Below are 12,597 nucleotides of genomic sequence, written 5' to 3' on the forward strand. Positions count from 1 at the left end.
GCATCATCTGCCACTCCTCTGCTTCTGGCAAGAAAGGCGTTTTCGTGGGTTTCATCGTCGTTTATCTTCACGACCCGCTTCATCAGCCTAAGTGATGGAATCACCGCCGAAGCCATCGTTGGTTAGTGGCTATGAGCCAAGCGGACAATGATGTGAGTTTTTAAATCCACACGCTTCAGAACTTTTTGCTATATTTGCATAAAAGCCCCGATTGTTTCGTATCCTTCGACTTAAAGTACAAAACCCTTCAACATTTTCGAAATTCAGCACATAACTTTCCTTCCTCAAATTCTCCTCCATGCTGTTATCGTGGTTCGGTTTTAAGAAGCGGCTTAGCAGAAAATCGCAGAGGTCTGAAGATTATTTTCATGGAAGAAACTTCCTTTGGTTAATAGACGAAAATGGCTTCTCTCTGTCAACCTTGCTCTGCATCATCTGCCACTCCTCTGCTTCTGGCAAGAAAGGCGTTTTCGTGGGTTTCATCGTCGTTTATCTTCACGCCCCGCTTAACCCCTCGCCGCTATAGTAGCTTCAGAGCATCTGCGTCTGCGTCTGCGTCTGCGTCTGCGTCTGCGATTTTGGATACGAAAGAAGTGAGAAGCACTGATTTGGTGGCTTTAGAGTATGCAGAACTAAACCTCAAGGAGAAAAATTCTGCGGTATCCTTCCTTCACTTCCCTCATTCGTTTTAACCCTAATTTGGTTAAGGTTCCACTGTTATTTCAATATTTAATTTATGGGTTTTGTGGTTTGCGAATAAAGTGATGATCTTTTCTGATTTTGGTTCAACTGATGTTCAAAAGTAGAGAACTTTCAGCTCCGGAGACATTTGTTAGAAGCTGATGTCACTATCTCAAATGATCGAATAGGATTTCATATTTTATCATGTCTTTGTGTTATGTTAAATGTAAATATCACAAATATTTGTGTCTTGACAACTTTCTTTTCGTTTACATTTTCTCCTTGTTTTCTGTTTGCAGGAGCTGGGTCATGTAAGAATCAGACAGCATGTTAACCCTCTCAGTTCTTCTTTCTCTGTAAGCTTTTTCTCTCTTGAACTACTTTTTTGCTTTTGAAATTTTTGTTTGGTCTTCAGAGAGTTTTTCCCTTGAGGTTTCAAAACCCGTGATATGGGTCCAAATTTTGTCCGTGGCTTGAAGTGACATCCTGATATATGCACGCCATTAACTGATACAGGTTTTCTGTTTTTTTTTTTTTGTTGATGACAGATTCCAGCTCCAGTTCCGGAATGGAATGAAGTGTTTAAGGATCCTTCACTGCCTCTTATGGTGGATATTGGAAGTGGTAACTTGTGAGCTTACTCGGGCTTCTGTTTTTCACAAGTCTGTTTACCCACCATGCTTCACTATTTGCTTTGCTCAGTTATCCATGAAAGACAATTTCATGTGTGAAAACAATGTGTTGCTGATATATATAAAATGTCAGATATGCTTTTTATATATTCTTCTCTCTTGTTATGTCCAATGATGTTATGAACAGGTCCAGCCTTTTTTTCACATAAGCAAGATATATTATGCTTCATAGTTTTCTTGAAGATGTTCGGGTAGCTTAGTTGGTAGCTTGCAATTGAATCTGATGTTGAGCAGGAGAATTTCTCGTCCTCCTATTGTCCCGATGCCTTACTGTTTCCATGTGTTGTTGAACCAAGCTTCATTGCTTGGAATCTGCTTCAAACGTTTATATAAAGTATAGTTTTCATTTTTTGGTTTTATTGTCACTCCTGGTTTGTCATTGTTCCATGATTTCTGCTTCTACTAGTGATTTGGGGTTGCTTCGATTTCAGGTAGTGGTAGATTTCTCTTGTGGCTGGCGAAAAAGAATGCCGCCTCAGGCAACTACTTGGGACTGGAAATACGCCAGAAAGTATGAGATCAATCTCCTTAGACAGTTTTCAAGTTCAGTTCAACCATTCTATCTCTTCGAGCCAATTTATATTCCTCTCCCGTTAGAACCAACTGGTTTGGTTATTTCCTTGCAGCTGGTCAAGCGGGCCAACTTCTGGGTGAAGGAGCTGGGACTACCAAACATGTAATCTCTGTGTCTAAACTTAAAGTTATAGAAGGAAAAGCCTAAATGAGAAGGTGATATTATCAATTGATCACTTATTTGATGGACTTTGTGAATCGGCAGACATTTCATATTTGCAAATGCCACAGTTTCTTTCGAACAACTTATATCGAGCTATCCTGGACCACTGGAGCTCGTCTCAATCTTGGTGAGGCTAACTGGAAGCATGCGTTGAGCAATAACCAAAAGCTCGGTAGCATATAAATAGCAAAAGTTCATCTTGAAGCACTGATCTTAACTTCTTGTTTGGTGTGGATGCAGTGTCCGGATCCTCATTTCAAGAAAAGGCATCATAAGAGACGGGTTCTTCAAAAGCCTCTGTTAGATTCCGTCCTAAAAAACCTAACAACCGGAGGGAAGGTCAGTTTTTTGTTTCCCGAAGTATTCATTATCAGCTTTTATCGGTCCTTGACGACTATACTTCCTTTAGGAAACCCGATTAGGATTGAGCATTAAAGTTGTAAAATTTGTCTCTCACATGAGATCTTGCATTTATAAACTCGAAGAATTACGCAAATCTTGGCAGTTTCTGCTTGTTCTTAGCTGGTTCTGCGTTTCCCTTGAACATTCTGACTAGTTTGAAGAACATATCTTCACAACTTTGTGGCCTTCTAAAAAAAAGACTATCTATGAACAGATCTTTGTGCAATCCGATGTGCTCGAGGTGGCTGTTGACATGAGGGATCATTTAGATGCGGAATTTAACGTTCTTCAACACGTTGAATCAGTTGGCACGGGCATTTTGTGCGACAACGAGGGGTGGATGGTGAAAAACCCGATGGGAATACGAACTGAACGGGAAATCCATGCAGAATTCGAAGGTGCCAGGATCTACAGAAGACTATACCAGAAAATGCAGCTTACATGATGGACATAACTAAACTTGTTCTGATTCTTGAAGAAAGGTAAGCAAGCATTTGTAGAGCTTCCTACTTGCTTCTGAATCTGAACTTCTGAAACTGTTTTTGGATTCATTGATGACTAAACTATAAAGTGGAGCATCTTTTGAAGTGGTTTAGTTTCTGTGCACCGAGATCATGGTCAAGTCTCGGTTTAATAGAAAACCGGCTGGGATGCCAATTCCATATAGCCAACCGAACCGGATTCCAATTTGTACAACCCGGTTTAATAGTCCGGGCGCTTGATTCAATATGATTTGATGATGACTACAAGTGTCAAATCCAATATGGGTTTGACATTTATTTGATATATAAAATGGAAGCAGAATAAGACAATAGATTAGTTAACCAAATTCGGACAGTGTATACTAATAATATACTTTGTTTTGGTAAATACTAAGAATATATTTGAACTGACGTGAGACATCATTTTCAGAAAATTGGCCAAAAATAGAAAAATTGTTTCGTAACAAGGTACACCACAAAACGTGTATATATATATATAGTGTAAAATATTTCTCCCTCCATTTCTTGATACATGATGTTTAACTTTTTTTTTACAGTTTAAAAAAAATATAAAAAAAGGTTATATAAATATGTCCTTAATTAATATTTTATAACATAATGAAAAAAATGATAGCTACGTGCATTTAGGAGAAGATAAAACATGAAATAAAATTAAATAAATATTAATTAGGAAAAATGGGGACAGTTGGGAATGAAGTCAGGCTTATGTGTCTGAAAGCGATTCGTCCTTTCCTTTGTCTGAAATATGAAATATGATGAACATGGCGTTGCCTCCAGCTGTATTCACGTACTCATATATATATATATACACAGTCTTCCGTCAAAGAAGCATTAGGAAAAAATTAGATACCCTTTTTGCGCTTATATTCTCCCCGTTGATTTCGTGGCGAGTAGTGCAACTTTCTTCGGATACAATATATACTTACGTTCTTGCAGAGAGGGAGAGAGAGAGAGGGTTTCTCTCTTTGGGCTGCGTGAAGAAAAACCCATCATCACCTTCTTCGTTTCGTTCGACGGATATTACGTTTGTCTCCTGGAATTGTACAATTATTGCTCGCATTTTTCTCTCGAGATCGAGAATTCTGTTTCCGGGTCTTTTCCTTCTGATGAACAAAGAGGCACAGAAAAGTTGAAAGATTTTTCAAGGTTCTGATTTCCCTGCGGAAAATATGCTCACGGGTTCCGATAGGTTTGTATCAGAATTCAAGTGGGTTTTTGCTCATTTTGTTAACTCTGGTAACATGAAACCTGTTTCTTCTGTGTTTTCCTCCTCCGAATCATTGTTTTCACTTTGACTGAGTCTTCACTATGCCGGTTTCTTTGTTTCACTTTGCCCTTGCTTGCTGGTTTGTTGTTTGGGTGGATTAACTGATATTTATCTTGAATTTAGAGGATCTGTTCAAGTGATTCTGATCTCTTAGGTTAAGATTCTCTCTGTGTCGGAAAACTAAAACGTTTCTTTCTTTGTTGTTGAGAAAAGTTTCTCTTTTCTGTTGGAAAGACAAGACACCTGGGAAATGCCAGGATCAACGAGCCTTGCTCTACTGGAGCTGCAATTCAATTAGACGGCTCAAAAAGAGAAACAAGGGAGTGTCTAGATTTCGTAAAAGTTTTGCCTTTTCAGGATTTGATTGGAAAGTGTACGCCTGAATTCTCTTCCGCTTTGAATTGTTCTACACTTTCTTGGCGTTGAAGTTGAGGACCGGTGAAAGAACAACATTAAGCTAAATCCAGCAAGGACCAATCCAAAGTTCCACACTTGACTGTTCCTTCGTAATCGAGTTCACAAACTCGGTAGTATCGTTTCTCAAGAAGGTAAATGATACGAGTGGGGGATGCCTCTTTTGGTTTCTGGTTTTGGTAGATTTAACTCGTCCTGCTTTCTTGGGTGTTGGTTTGGCCGGGAGGGCTGGTCTAACCGCCACACGGGTTTTCTTCTCTGATCCAATGCAGAAACACTGTCAACATTAATGGATCCTCAGGCATTTACTCGGCTTTCAGTAGGTTCACTCGGTCTAAGGATTCCAAAAACCATCTTAGGATCCTCTTTGAAATCATGGGTTCAGGCCCTATCCTCCCAATGCTCGTGCGATATAAAGCTTCCAGGTTTTCCCGTTCAAGCAACACCAATTCCTTTGATGTCATCTCCAGATGCAACTCCTGATGGTAACAGTGTTCCCTCGAGTTTTTATCTGGAAGAGTCCGACTTAAGAGCTCTTCTGACCCCTCGATGCTTCTATAGTCCTCATGCTTGCTTAGAGATTGTTGTGTTCATTGGTAAACGAGGTTCACATGGTGGGGTTGGTGTTAAGAGACAGCAGATTGGGAAATTTAAGCTGGATGTGGGTCCTGAATGGGGAGAAGGGAAACCTGTAATTCTCTTCAATGGCTGGATCGGTATTGGCAAGAACAAAGGTGACAGCACGAAGCCTGGACCGGAGCTTCACTTGAGGGTGAAGCTCGATCCTGATCCACGTTTCGTGTTTCAGTTTGAGGATATTACAACACTAAGCCCCCAGATAGTTCAGCTCCGTGGCTCAGTTAAGCAACCCATTTTCAGTTGCGAGTTTAGTAGAGACAGGTAATGCTGTTTACGCATTTTACTTGAAAACTTCCTTTCCCTCTTGAGCCAGTTGGTGCTTGGATTTCGGCTTGTCTGATAGTTTTTATCAGTGTTGCATTGTTTAGGTAAACATGATTCTGAGTTTAACAGAGTAGAAAGTAAGACACTTCTGTCTTAAAAGCTAACTCTGTCTTTCTGTTGATGAATATTTTTTGGTGTCATTCTTGCAAAAACTTTCTTATGTGGTTTCTCTATATGCTATTTGTCGCTCTTTTGTACTTGATGGAATGTAAATTAACGAACTTTTTATAGCTTAAGGTGATTATTTCATGGTAAATGAAATTTGGGATAGTGTTTAAATGGCTTTGGCAGGGTGTCACATGGCGACCCGCTGAGCGGATACTGCTCAAGTTTAGGTGATGTCTCGGAGCTCGAGGCAGAAAGACGTGAACGGAAGGGATGGAAAGTGAAGATTCACGATCTCTCTGGCTTTGCAGTGGCTGCAGCCTTCATAACAACTCCCTTTGTCCCATCCACTGGCTGTGATTGGGTCACCAAGTCGAACCCAGGTGCTTGGCTGGTGGTCCGGCCTGACCCTTGTCGACCTGACAGCTGGCAGCCATGGGGAAAGCTTGAGGCTTGGCGGGAACGTGGGCTCCAGGACTCTATATGCTGCAGGTTTCACCTCTTGTCAAACTGGCAAGGGGATGGCGACGTATTGATGTCTGAGGTTCTTATCAGTGCCGAGAAAGGTGGAGACTTTGTCATTGACATGGACAGACAGATGCTTACTACGGCAGGAACGCCGGTTCCGAGCCCTCAGAGCAGCGGAGACTTCTCGGGTTTGGGACCCTCTGGACAAGGGGGCGGGTTTGTAATGAGCTGCCGAGTGCAAGGGGAAGGGAAGAGCAGCAAGCCTGTGGTGCAACTGGCAATGCGCCATATAATGTGTGTGGAAGATGCGGCCATCTTCATGGCCCTTTCTGCGGCGGTTGATCTTAGTATCGTCGCTTGCAAACCTTTCAGGAGGACTGGTCGGAGTCAGAGACGGTTCCGGCACTATTCCTGGTGAAGAAGGCCTGTAGGTGATGAGAAGGAACTCTCTTTTTGTGACTTTTGTGTACAGTTTGTGTACTCATTGCGTTAGGAAGAAATGCTTTGTCATTGGGTTTCGACTTTTAAATGGCCTGAAAAACTTCAAGAATCTCAGACATCAGACTGAATCCAGATCAATCAGAGCAAACAGATGAAAATTGATTATATGAAGAACAATCGGTTCAAACAGCCACGTCTTAAGAACAACGATTCTCAAAAGCTTATTTGAAGAACTTAAGGATCAAAAGACTTTGAAGTCCTAAAAGACCAAAGCAGAGCAAAACTGAGAAAGAATTAAAAGCTATCTGTGATTGTCCTGAAGCTTTAAACCTTGACCGGAGATTGTCTTGATCTTAGTTCTTCTTGTCACCTCCTCCGGTTTTCACCTTCTTGGCAGTTGCCTGAGAATACAAGAACGTGCCAAGAATGGCAATGGCTGACCCCAGAGCATTCAGCGGCCTAACGGGGTTCCTGAACACCAAGACCGATGACACGATGACGACTACTCTCTTCATCGTGTTCCCCACTGAAAATGTCAAGGGGCTGATCTGGTCGAGGGCCTGATACGACGACTGGTTGTATAAATGGTAGAAGATTCCTGACAGCAACACCCACATGTAAAAGGTTGCTGGTTTTCCGACAGCTTCAATGGCCTTGTGGTACCCTTGAACCCATTGTGACCCTTCAATGAATATCGCCACTGGAAATAGATAGAGCAATGAAACTATACTGATCCAACCGTATAAGTTCAGTCCATCGATCTCTTTGAAGTTCTGCAGACTGCGTTTCGAGTAAATGTTTCTTAAGACAAAACCAACATTGCTGATCATAGCGCCCCATAATCCACCAAGGTTAAACGAAACTTCAGTAATTGCAGCTAAAGAGACACCAAAAACAATCGGGAGAATCGATAACCAGACTGATAATGGGTATGGATCACCGAGAAAGGACGAGAAGATGACCGAGAACACTGGCTCGGCGGATTTGATGACGTGCGTGAAGGACACGGCCACCTTTGAGAATGAAACACAAGCTGAGATGTGTCCGATTGTGTGGAACAATGCAGGACCCAGTAGAGCAATGATGAAGGACTTGGAGATTTTCGGACAAGGATAGAGCTTCAGCGACCACAAAACGAGCATCCAGACGGAACCGGTGAAAAGCTGAAACGAAGCCAGAAGCCATGGGAAAGGGAAAACGTTGAGTGCCTTCTTGTTGAAGATGTTGAAGACGATGTTCTGAAAGTACCAGAAACCGAACACGATCGCCAACTGAAGAGTCTTGGACTTTGTCTTCCCATCCGTCTCCTCCGCCGATATCTCGTACTCGCCGTCAGGACTGGGCTCCGACGACCCCGCTGCCGATTCCGCCGGCGGAGGAACGGCGGCGATAGATCTGAATCTTCTGGAAAACCCCGATGAGTATTCCGGATTCGCGATTGAAAACAGGGGTTTCGCGGCGAAACCTCGAAACCGCAATTTGGGAATCGGGGAAAACCCTAATGGGTAATCGCCATTGACGGGTTTATTGCCGGTGGCGAGAAGAGGAGATTGTCGGGTCGGGTCTTGTCGGGCCCGGGTCGTACGGAGGAGACCCGGGTTCAGGGAAGAAGATGAAGGAAAGAGATTCAGCGAGATCATTGCTGCAGAGAGAGAGAGAGAGAGAGATGACGAAAGGAGATAACTTTGGTGGCTAGTGTCGAGGAAAACCTAAAAGATCCGTTTGGAGTAGAAAATTTGAAAGATCAGTACTGTGGATTTTGTCCCCTCTCCCCTTCGAAGATGATAAATTAAATACCTTTTTCGCAATTACCATGTATATATACATACACACGTATCCGAATGTGTAGAGAGAGAGAGGTATATGTGCTGATGTCTTTTGAATTGATACAAAAAAATGATTAGGTACATACCATTTTTATAAAACTGAATTTAAAATAAGTGAATTCAAATGAAATTAAAACTTCTTATTTTCCTTATATGTTAACATTAATGCGGATACGGTTGTATATTCCTGTTTTGTCGTGTTTTTTTATGTGTTAACTTTCTCAACATACATACTCTTACTTTGTTATTTTTATTAACGCATACTCTTCTCCAGTTGTGACTATGTGACCAATGTGACCCAAAATATAGTGTGGTCATGTGTTATCTCATTACTTATAAAATGTTTTAATCAAATAATTAGTAAGATATATAAAGTGAACATAATGAATTAGTGAGATCACCATAAATTTAACGTTATAATCAATAAAATTAAAATGTGATCACACTATATTTTGGATCACATTGGTCATATGGTCACAATCGAAAAGAGTATATGTTGAAGTAAAAATAACAAAATAAGGGTATTTTTTATATAATGATATTTTTGTTATTTTTGTCTTATGAGAAAATAAAAAGAAATTAGGATTTACAAAAATAAAAAATAAAAAAGAAAGTAGGAGGCCGAAACTGGGCCTTAGCTTTTAATAAGAAAACTGGGCTTTCCTCGAATTTGGAAAAAGGGCCCATTTAAATAAGCCCATGCTTTGAAAAGAAACTTTTTTTGTGTAGAGATAATTTGGCAGATCTCGGGATCGGATCGTTGTCGGAGACGTCGCCGGTTTCGGTGAAAGGGAAGAAGAGAATGGCGGCGAAGCAGATGGAAGAGATACAGAAGAAGCTTGCGACGCTTAATTACCCAAGGGCTAATGCTCCTGCTCAGTCTCTCCTCTTCGCCGGCACGGAACGTTATGCTCTTCTCGAATGGCTCTTTTTCAAGTATTGCTCCTGCTGCAGGAATTTCGACTTCTGATACATTCATCCGTTTTGATGCATTTTGGTTCTCGAGTGAGATCGAAGCCTTAGTGGGTTTTGTTATTTACATTCACAACCATTCTGGTTTTGATTAGGCTGTGATCGAGAATTTTGTGCTTTTGAATTGCCTGATTGACTTGGGAGTTCTCGCTGAGTTCAGTGATCAAAGTTAAGAGATTATTGATTTGTTTTACTCGTTCTGTTGTTTTGGAGGTTACTGGGTGATAAATCGCCTTTCTCTCAGCAAAACCTTCAAGGGGATGCTGGTGTTCGTGACGAAGAAACTGTCCGTATCCAGTGTAAGTTTTGCTCTGAATCAGTTCTCTTACTTGTACAGAATTAATCTTGGAGAAGCACACAATGTTAGTATATGCTTTTCAAATGGATTTAGTTGCCGTAAATTTTGGAAACGAAGCTTTTGTTGTCAAAGTTTCGATCAGATCCACAATGAATATATTTGGTTCCATAGATAGGTTGACTTCTCGGTTTCAGATTTGGCAGAGATTGCAAAGTTTCTAGGGATTACAGCCACTGTGGATATAGAAGCTATTCAGGTAAGATTCTTTGCCAACATTTCCAGGTCTTCCCTTGTTATGTGTCTTGCTTTTGCTCTTATCTGTTCAAGTTCCAGGCTTTGTTGAAGCCCAAGAAATTGGTTCCTAGCATGGCTCTAATTCCATTCTTCATCCATAACTATCGTCCTTGAAGCTGCAATTAGTTTGTTACCGTTTCAGGGACGTGGAACTTATGAAGATCGAATGGAAATGCTTCGTCATATTGTTGATCTGGTGGAGGCAAGCCTCTACTCAGATAATCCAGAATGGAGGTGGAATTAGCACATACCTCTTGTCACTTTCTCTACTTGTGTTATTCGAGTAGAGCATTGTTATCTTCCAGCCTTTTAAATTCTTGCCATGAATTTTGTCTGTTCTTGTGCATAACAATGATTTTGCCTTATTCCTCAGTATTGATGAACAGGTTTCCAAAGATATTCAGCTCATATCGAGCATAACTTATCTATCAACTTTCTACATTCTTGTCCTGAATTTGGTTTTGTTCTTTGTGCATAACAATGGTTTTGCCTTATTCCTCAGTATCGATGAACAGGTTGCCAAAGACATTCAGCTCATAGATGCTATAGCGGGGAGACAATCACTGATATTTTCTGAAGAATGCAAGCTGTTCCCTGCTGATGTGCAGATCCAGTCCATATACCCACTGTAAGCATTCGTTCCTCTTCTCTCCTGGTTATTGAGTGTTTTGCAGTTCTCTGTCCATTCAGGCTTAGAAATATTTCCATCATTCTGGTTGTTGCTCGTGATGTAGGGGAATATAAATAAAAATCATGTCAAATTCGACCACATGAAGAACCATTAGTTTCATTACTAATTTTACCTTTATTCTTATGTTCAAATTTCTTACCACAAATGCACATGAGCTATCTTTGGGATGATTTCCTTGTAAGGATGGCTTTTTTAAAAGCACCTATGGTGTTGACACCAGTAGAAGGATGTATACATTGGGGGAATGGAAGAGAGATAAAAACTTCTCAAAAGTCATAAACTTTTGCTACTGAAATTTGTTGATTATTTGAGTTTTAAACCGAGCTTTAAGTTGTATTAAGGCTCCATCAATGATCTAAGCCAACGGTACTCGCCAAGTGCCACCCGAGTCCTTAGATTATAGCTTAATATTTCAGCCGATGTAGTTATATTCTGTGATCAAAGTTTATCTGCAGACCAGATGTTTCAGAGCTAGATTCAAAACTTGCAGAGCAGACCAAGATACTCTCAAATCTTCAACAGAAAGTTGATGATTTGGCGGCGAAGGTGTGTTTCCTTGCTTCATATTTCAATGTTTTGTTGTTGTTTTGAATAACAATTGGACAAACTTAGCCGTTTGATCAGATATTGTTTTGTACATGTATGATCTTAATTCGTAATTGTTTCACCAATTTATTGTTTGACATTGCGTTTGCCTGTAAATTGCGTCTGGCATTTGATTAGTATAGAGCCTAGGGCTACCTTCTCTAGCTGGCAGTGTGGAAGTCACCCTCCGCTTGTAGGTAGTTAAGACAATTCTTTGCATATTTTACCGACAATTTTGCACATTCAAATCTTACTTTTCCTACAAGTTCTTGCTATTTGATAGCTAGGAGGCAGCATGAATGTTTTTCTCTCCTGATGTTCTTTTTCATCGATTTGTTTAATTTTGTTTATATGTATATTCTTATTGGAAATTAATAAACCCTTTGCTTCACGTTTGTCATATTTCCTGATTGTTTAACTAAACATGGCTCGTTTCCTTGTTTCTCTGCTCTCAGCATGCTTACAACCCTGATGAAGAATATTCTGAAGTGGAGTCGCAACTACGGACCCATTTGGAATCCTTTCTCGAAACTGCTAGGGCTTTCAATACAATTTACACAAAGGTACTATTTCTTCAGTCTAAGACTCGATGTGGCTGGCTCTGGTGATGTCAGTAAGAGATCTTTTCTATCACATAATCCTGTATTGATTGCTCTAGATGTGTTTGGAGAAAATCTTACAGATCATCGACGTCTCATGGTTTTGAGTACTTTGTACCGAAGAGACAGTACTTTACCTGTGATAAGTGTGGAATTTCTCGTGAATTTAACTTGGTCGATATCCTTAGTGAAACTAAGTAGTTTTTTCCTTGCACGAGCGTTTATGGTATCGGCAAAGGGCAGTTTCTTATCTGCATATCTGCTATGTGTGGATTTTGCAGGAAATACGTCCATGGACACACATGATGGAAGTGCCTCAGCTTCATGGCTTTGGCCCTGCTGCAAACCGCTTATTAGAGGCATATAAGATGCTCTTAAAGGTACCTTTAATGTTGTCTTTCTACTGGTATGCCATTTCCATGTATCCATCACCATCGCAACATATATACGTTGCATGGATGTGTGATTCCACAGTTTCTGAACATTGTGGTCCACATTGTTTGGAGACAGTTCCTGGGGAACTTGAAGAATCTGAGAGACTCACACGCAGCACTTGCAATCGGATCATCTGAAACAGTAGCTGGGGAGCCCTCTTCAGTTACCAGAATCGTGTCGGAATGTGAAGCCGCTTTAACTGTTCTGAATCGGGACCTCGGCATT

General features: G+C 40.8%; 4 protein-coding genes across 6 annotated transcripts in view; 3 read left to right on the plus strand and 1 right to left on the minus strand.

Moving 5' to 3' along the window:
* The first annotated feature begins 316 nt into the window (after positions 1 to 316).
* On the plus strand, positions 317 to 3,254 carry LOC104820817 (tRNA (guanine-N(7)-)-methyltransferase). 2 transcript variants are annotated; one of them, XM_010551435.2, is made up of 9 exons: positions 317 to 659; positions 981 to 1,037; positions 1,230 to 1,305; positions 1,805 to 1,884; positions 2,000 to 2,049; positions 2,152 to 2,236; positions 2,350 to 2,448; positions 2,726 to 2,994; positions 3,046 to 3,254. In XM_010551435.2, the coding sequence occupies exons 1-8, from the start codon at positions 402 to 404 to the stop codon at positions 2,954 to 2,956; spliced, it is 936 nt and encodes a 311-aa protein (XP_010549737.1). In that variant the 5' UTR covers positions 317 to 401; the 3' UTR covers positions 2,957 to 2,994; positions 3,046 to 3,254. The 2 variants fall into 2 exon arrangements, with proteins under 2 accessions (XP_010549737.1, XP_010549736.1); XM_010551434.2 differs by having other exon boundaries at positions 2,726 to 3,254.
* Positions 3,255 to 3,923: 669 nt separating this feature from the next.
* On the plus strand, positions 3,924 to 6,781 carry LOC104820818. 2 transcript variants are annotated; one of them, XM_010551436.2, is made up of 3 exons: positions 3,924 to 4,203; positions 4,495 to 5,595; positions 5,950 to 6,781. In XM_010551436.2, exons 2-3 carry the CDS (start codon positions 4,985 to 4,987, stop codon positions 6,647 to 6,649), a joined length of 1,311 nt encoding a protein of 436 aa, XP_010549738.1. In that variant the 5' UTR covers positions 3,924 to 4,203; positions 4,495 to 4,984; the 3' UTR covers positions 6,650 to 6,781. The 2 variants fall into 2 exon arrangements, with proteins under 2 accessions (XP_010549738.1, XP_019058936.1); XM_019203391.1 differs by having other exon boundaries at positions 3,924 to 5,595.
* A 29-nt stretch (positions 6,782 to 6,810) lies between these two features.
* Positions 6,811 to 8,474, minus strand: LOC104820819 (xylulose 5-phosphate/phosphate translocator, chloroplastic). Its single transcript, XM_010551437.2, has one exon. The coding sequence runs from the start codon at positions 8,310 to 8,312 to the stop codon at positions 7,026 to 7,028; it is 1,287 nt and encodes a 428-aa protein (XP_010549739.1). The 5' UTR covers positions 8,313 to 8,474; the 3' UTR covers positions 6,811 to 7,025.
* Positions 8,475 to 9,242: 768 nt separating this feature from the next.
* LOC104821152 (AUGMIN subunit 7) overlaps positions 9,243 to 12,597 on the plus strand; it is a 3,546-nt gene continuing 191 nt past the window's right edge. The window contains exons 1-10 of the mRNA XM_010551953.1: positions 9,243 to 9,434; positions 9,684 to 9,769; positions 9,963 to 10,024; positions 10,205 to 10,296; positions 10,436 to 10,464; positions 10,594 to 10,690; positions 11,209 to 11,299; positions 11,794 to 11,901; positions 12,219 to 12,317; positions 12,448 to 12,592. Of these exons, the coding sequence (XP_010550255.1) occupies positions 9,301 to 9,434; positions 9,684 to 9,769; positions 9,963 to 10,024; positions 10,205 to 10,296; positions 10,436 to 10,464; positions 10,594 to 10,690; positions 11,209 to 11,299; positions 11,794 to 11,901; positions 12,219 to 12,317; positions 12,448 to 12,592 (943 nt within the window). The 5' untranslated portion in view covers positions 9,243 to 9,300. The remainder of the gene's footprint in view (positions 9,435 to 9,683; positions 9,770 to 9,962; positions 10,025 to 10,204; positions 10,297 to 10,435; positions 10,465 to 10,593; positions 10,691 to 11,208; positions 11,300 to 11,793; positions 11,902 to 12,218; positions 12,318 to 12,447; positions 12,593 to 12,597) is intronic.

The sequence above is a fragment of the Tarenaya hassleriana genome, unplaced genomic scaffold, assembly GCF_000463585.1.
Source record: "Tarenaya hassleriana unplaced genomic scaffold, ASM46358v1 Cleome32, whole genome shotgun sequence".
NCBI lineage: Eukaryota > Viridiplantae > Streptophyta > Magnoliopsida > Brassicales > Cleomaceae > Tarenaya > Tarenaya hassleriana.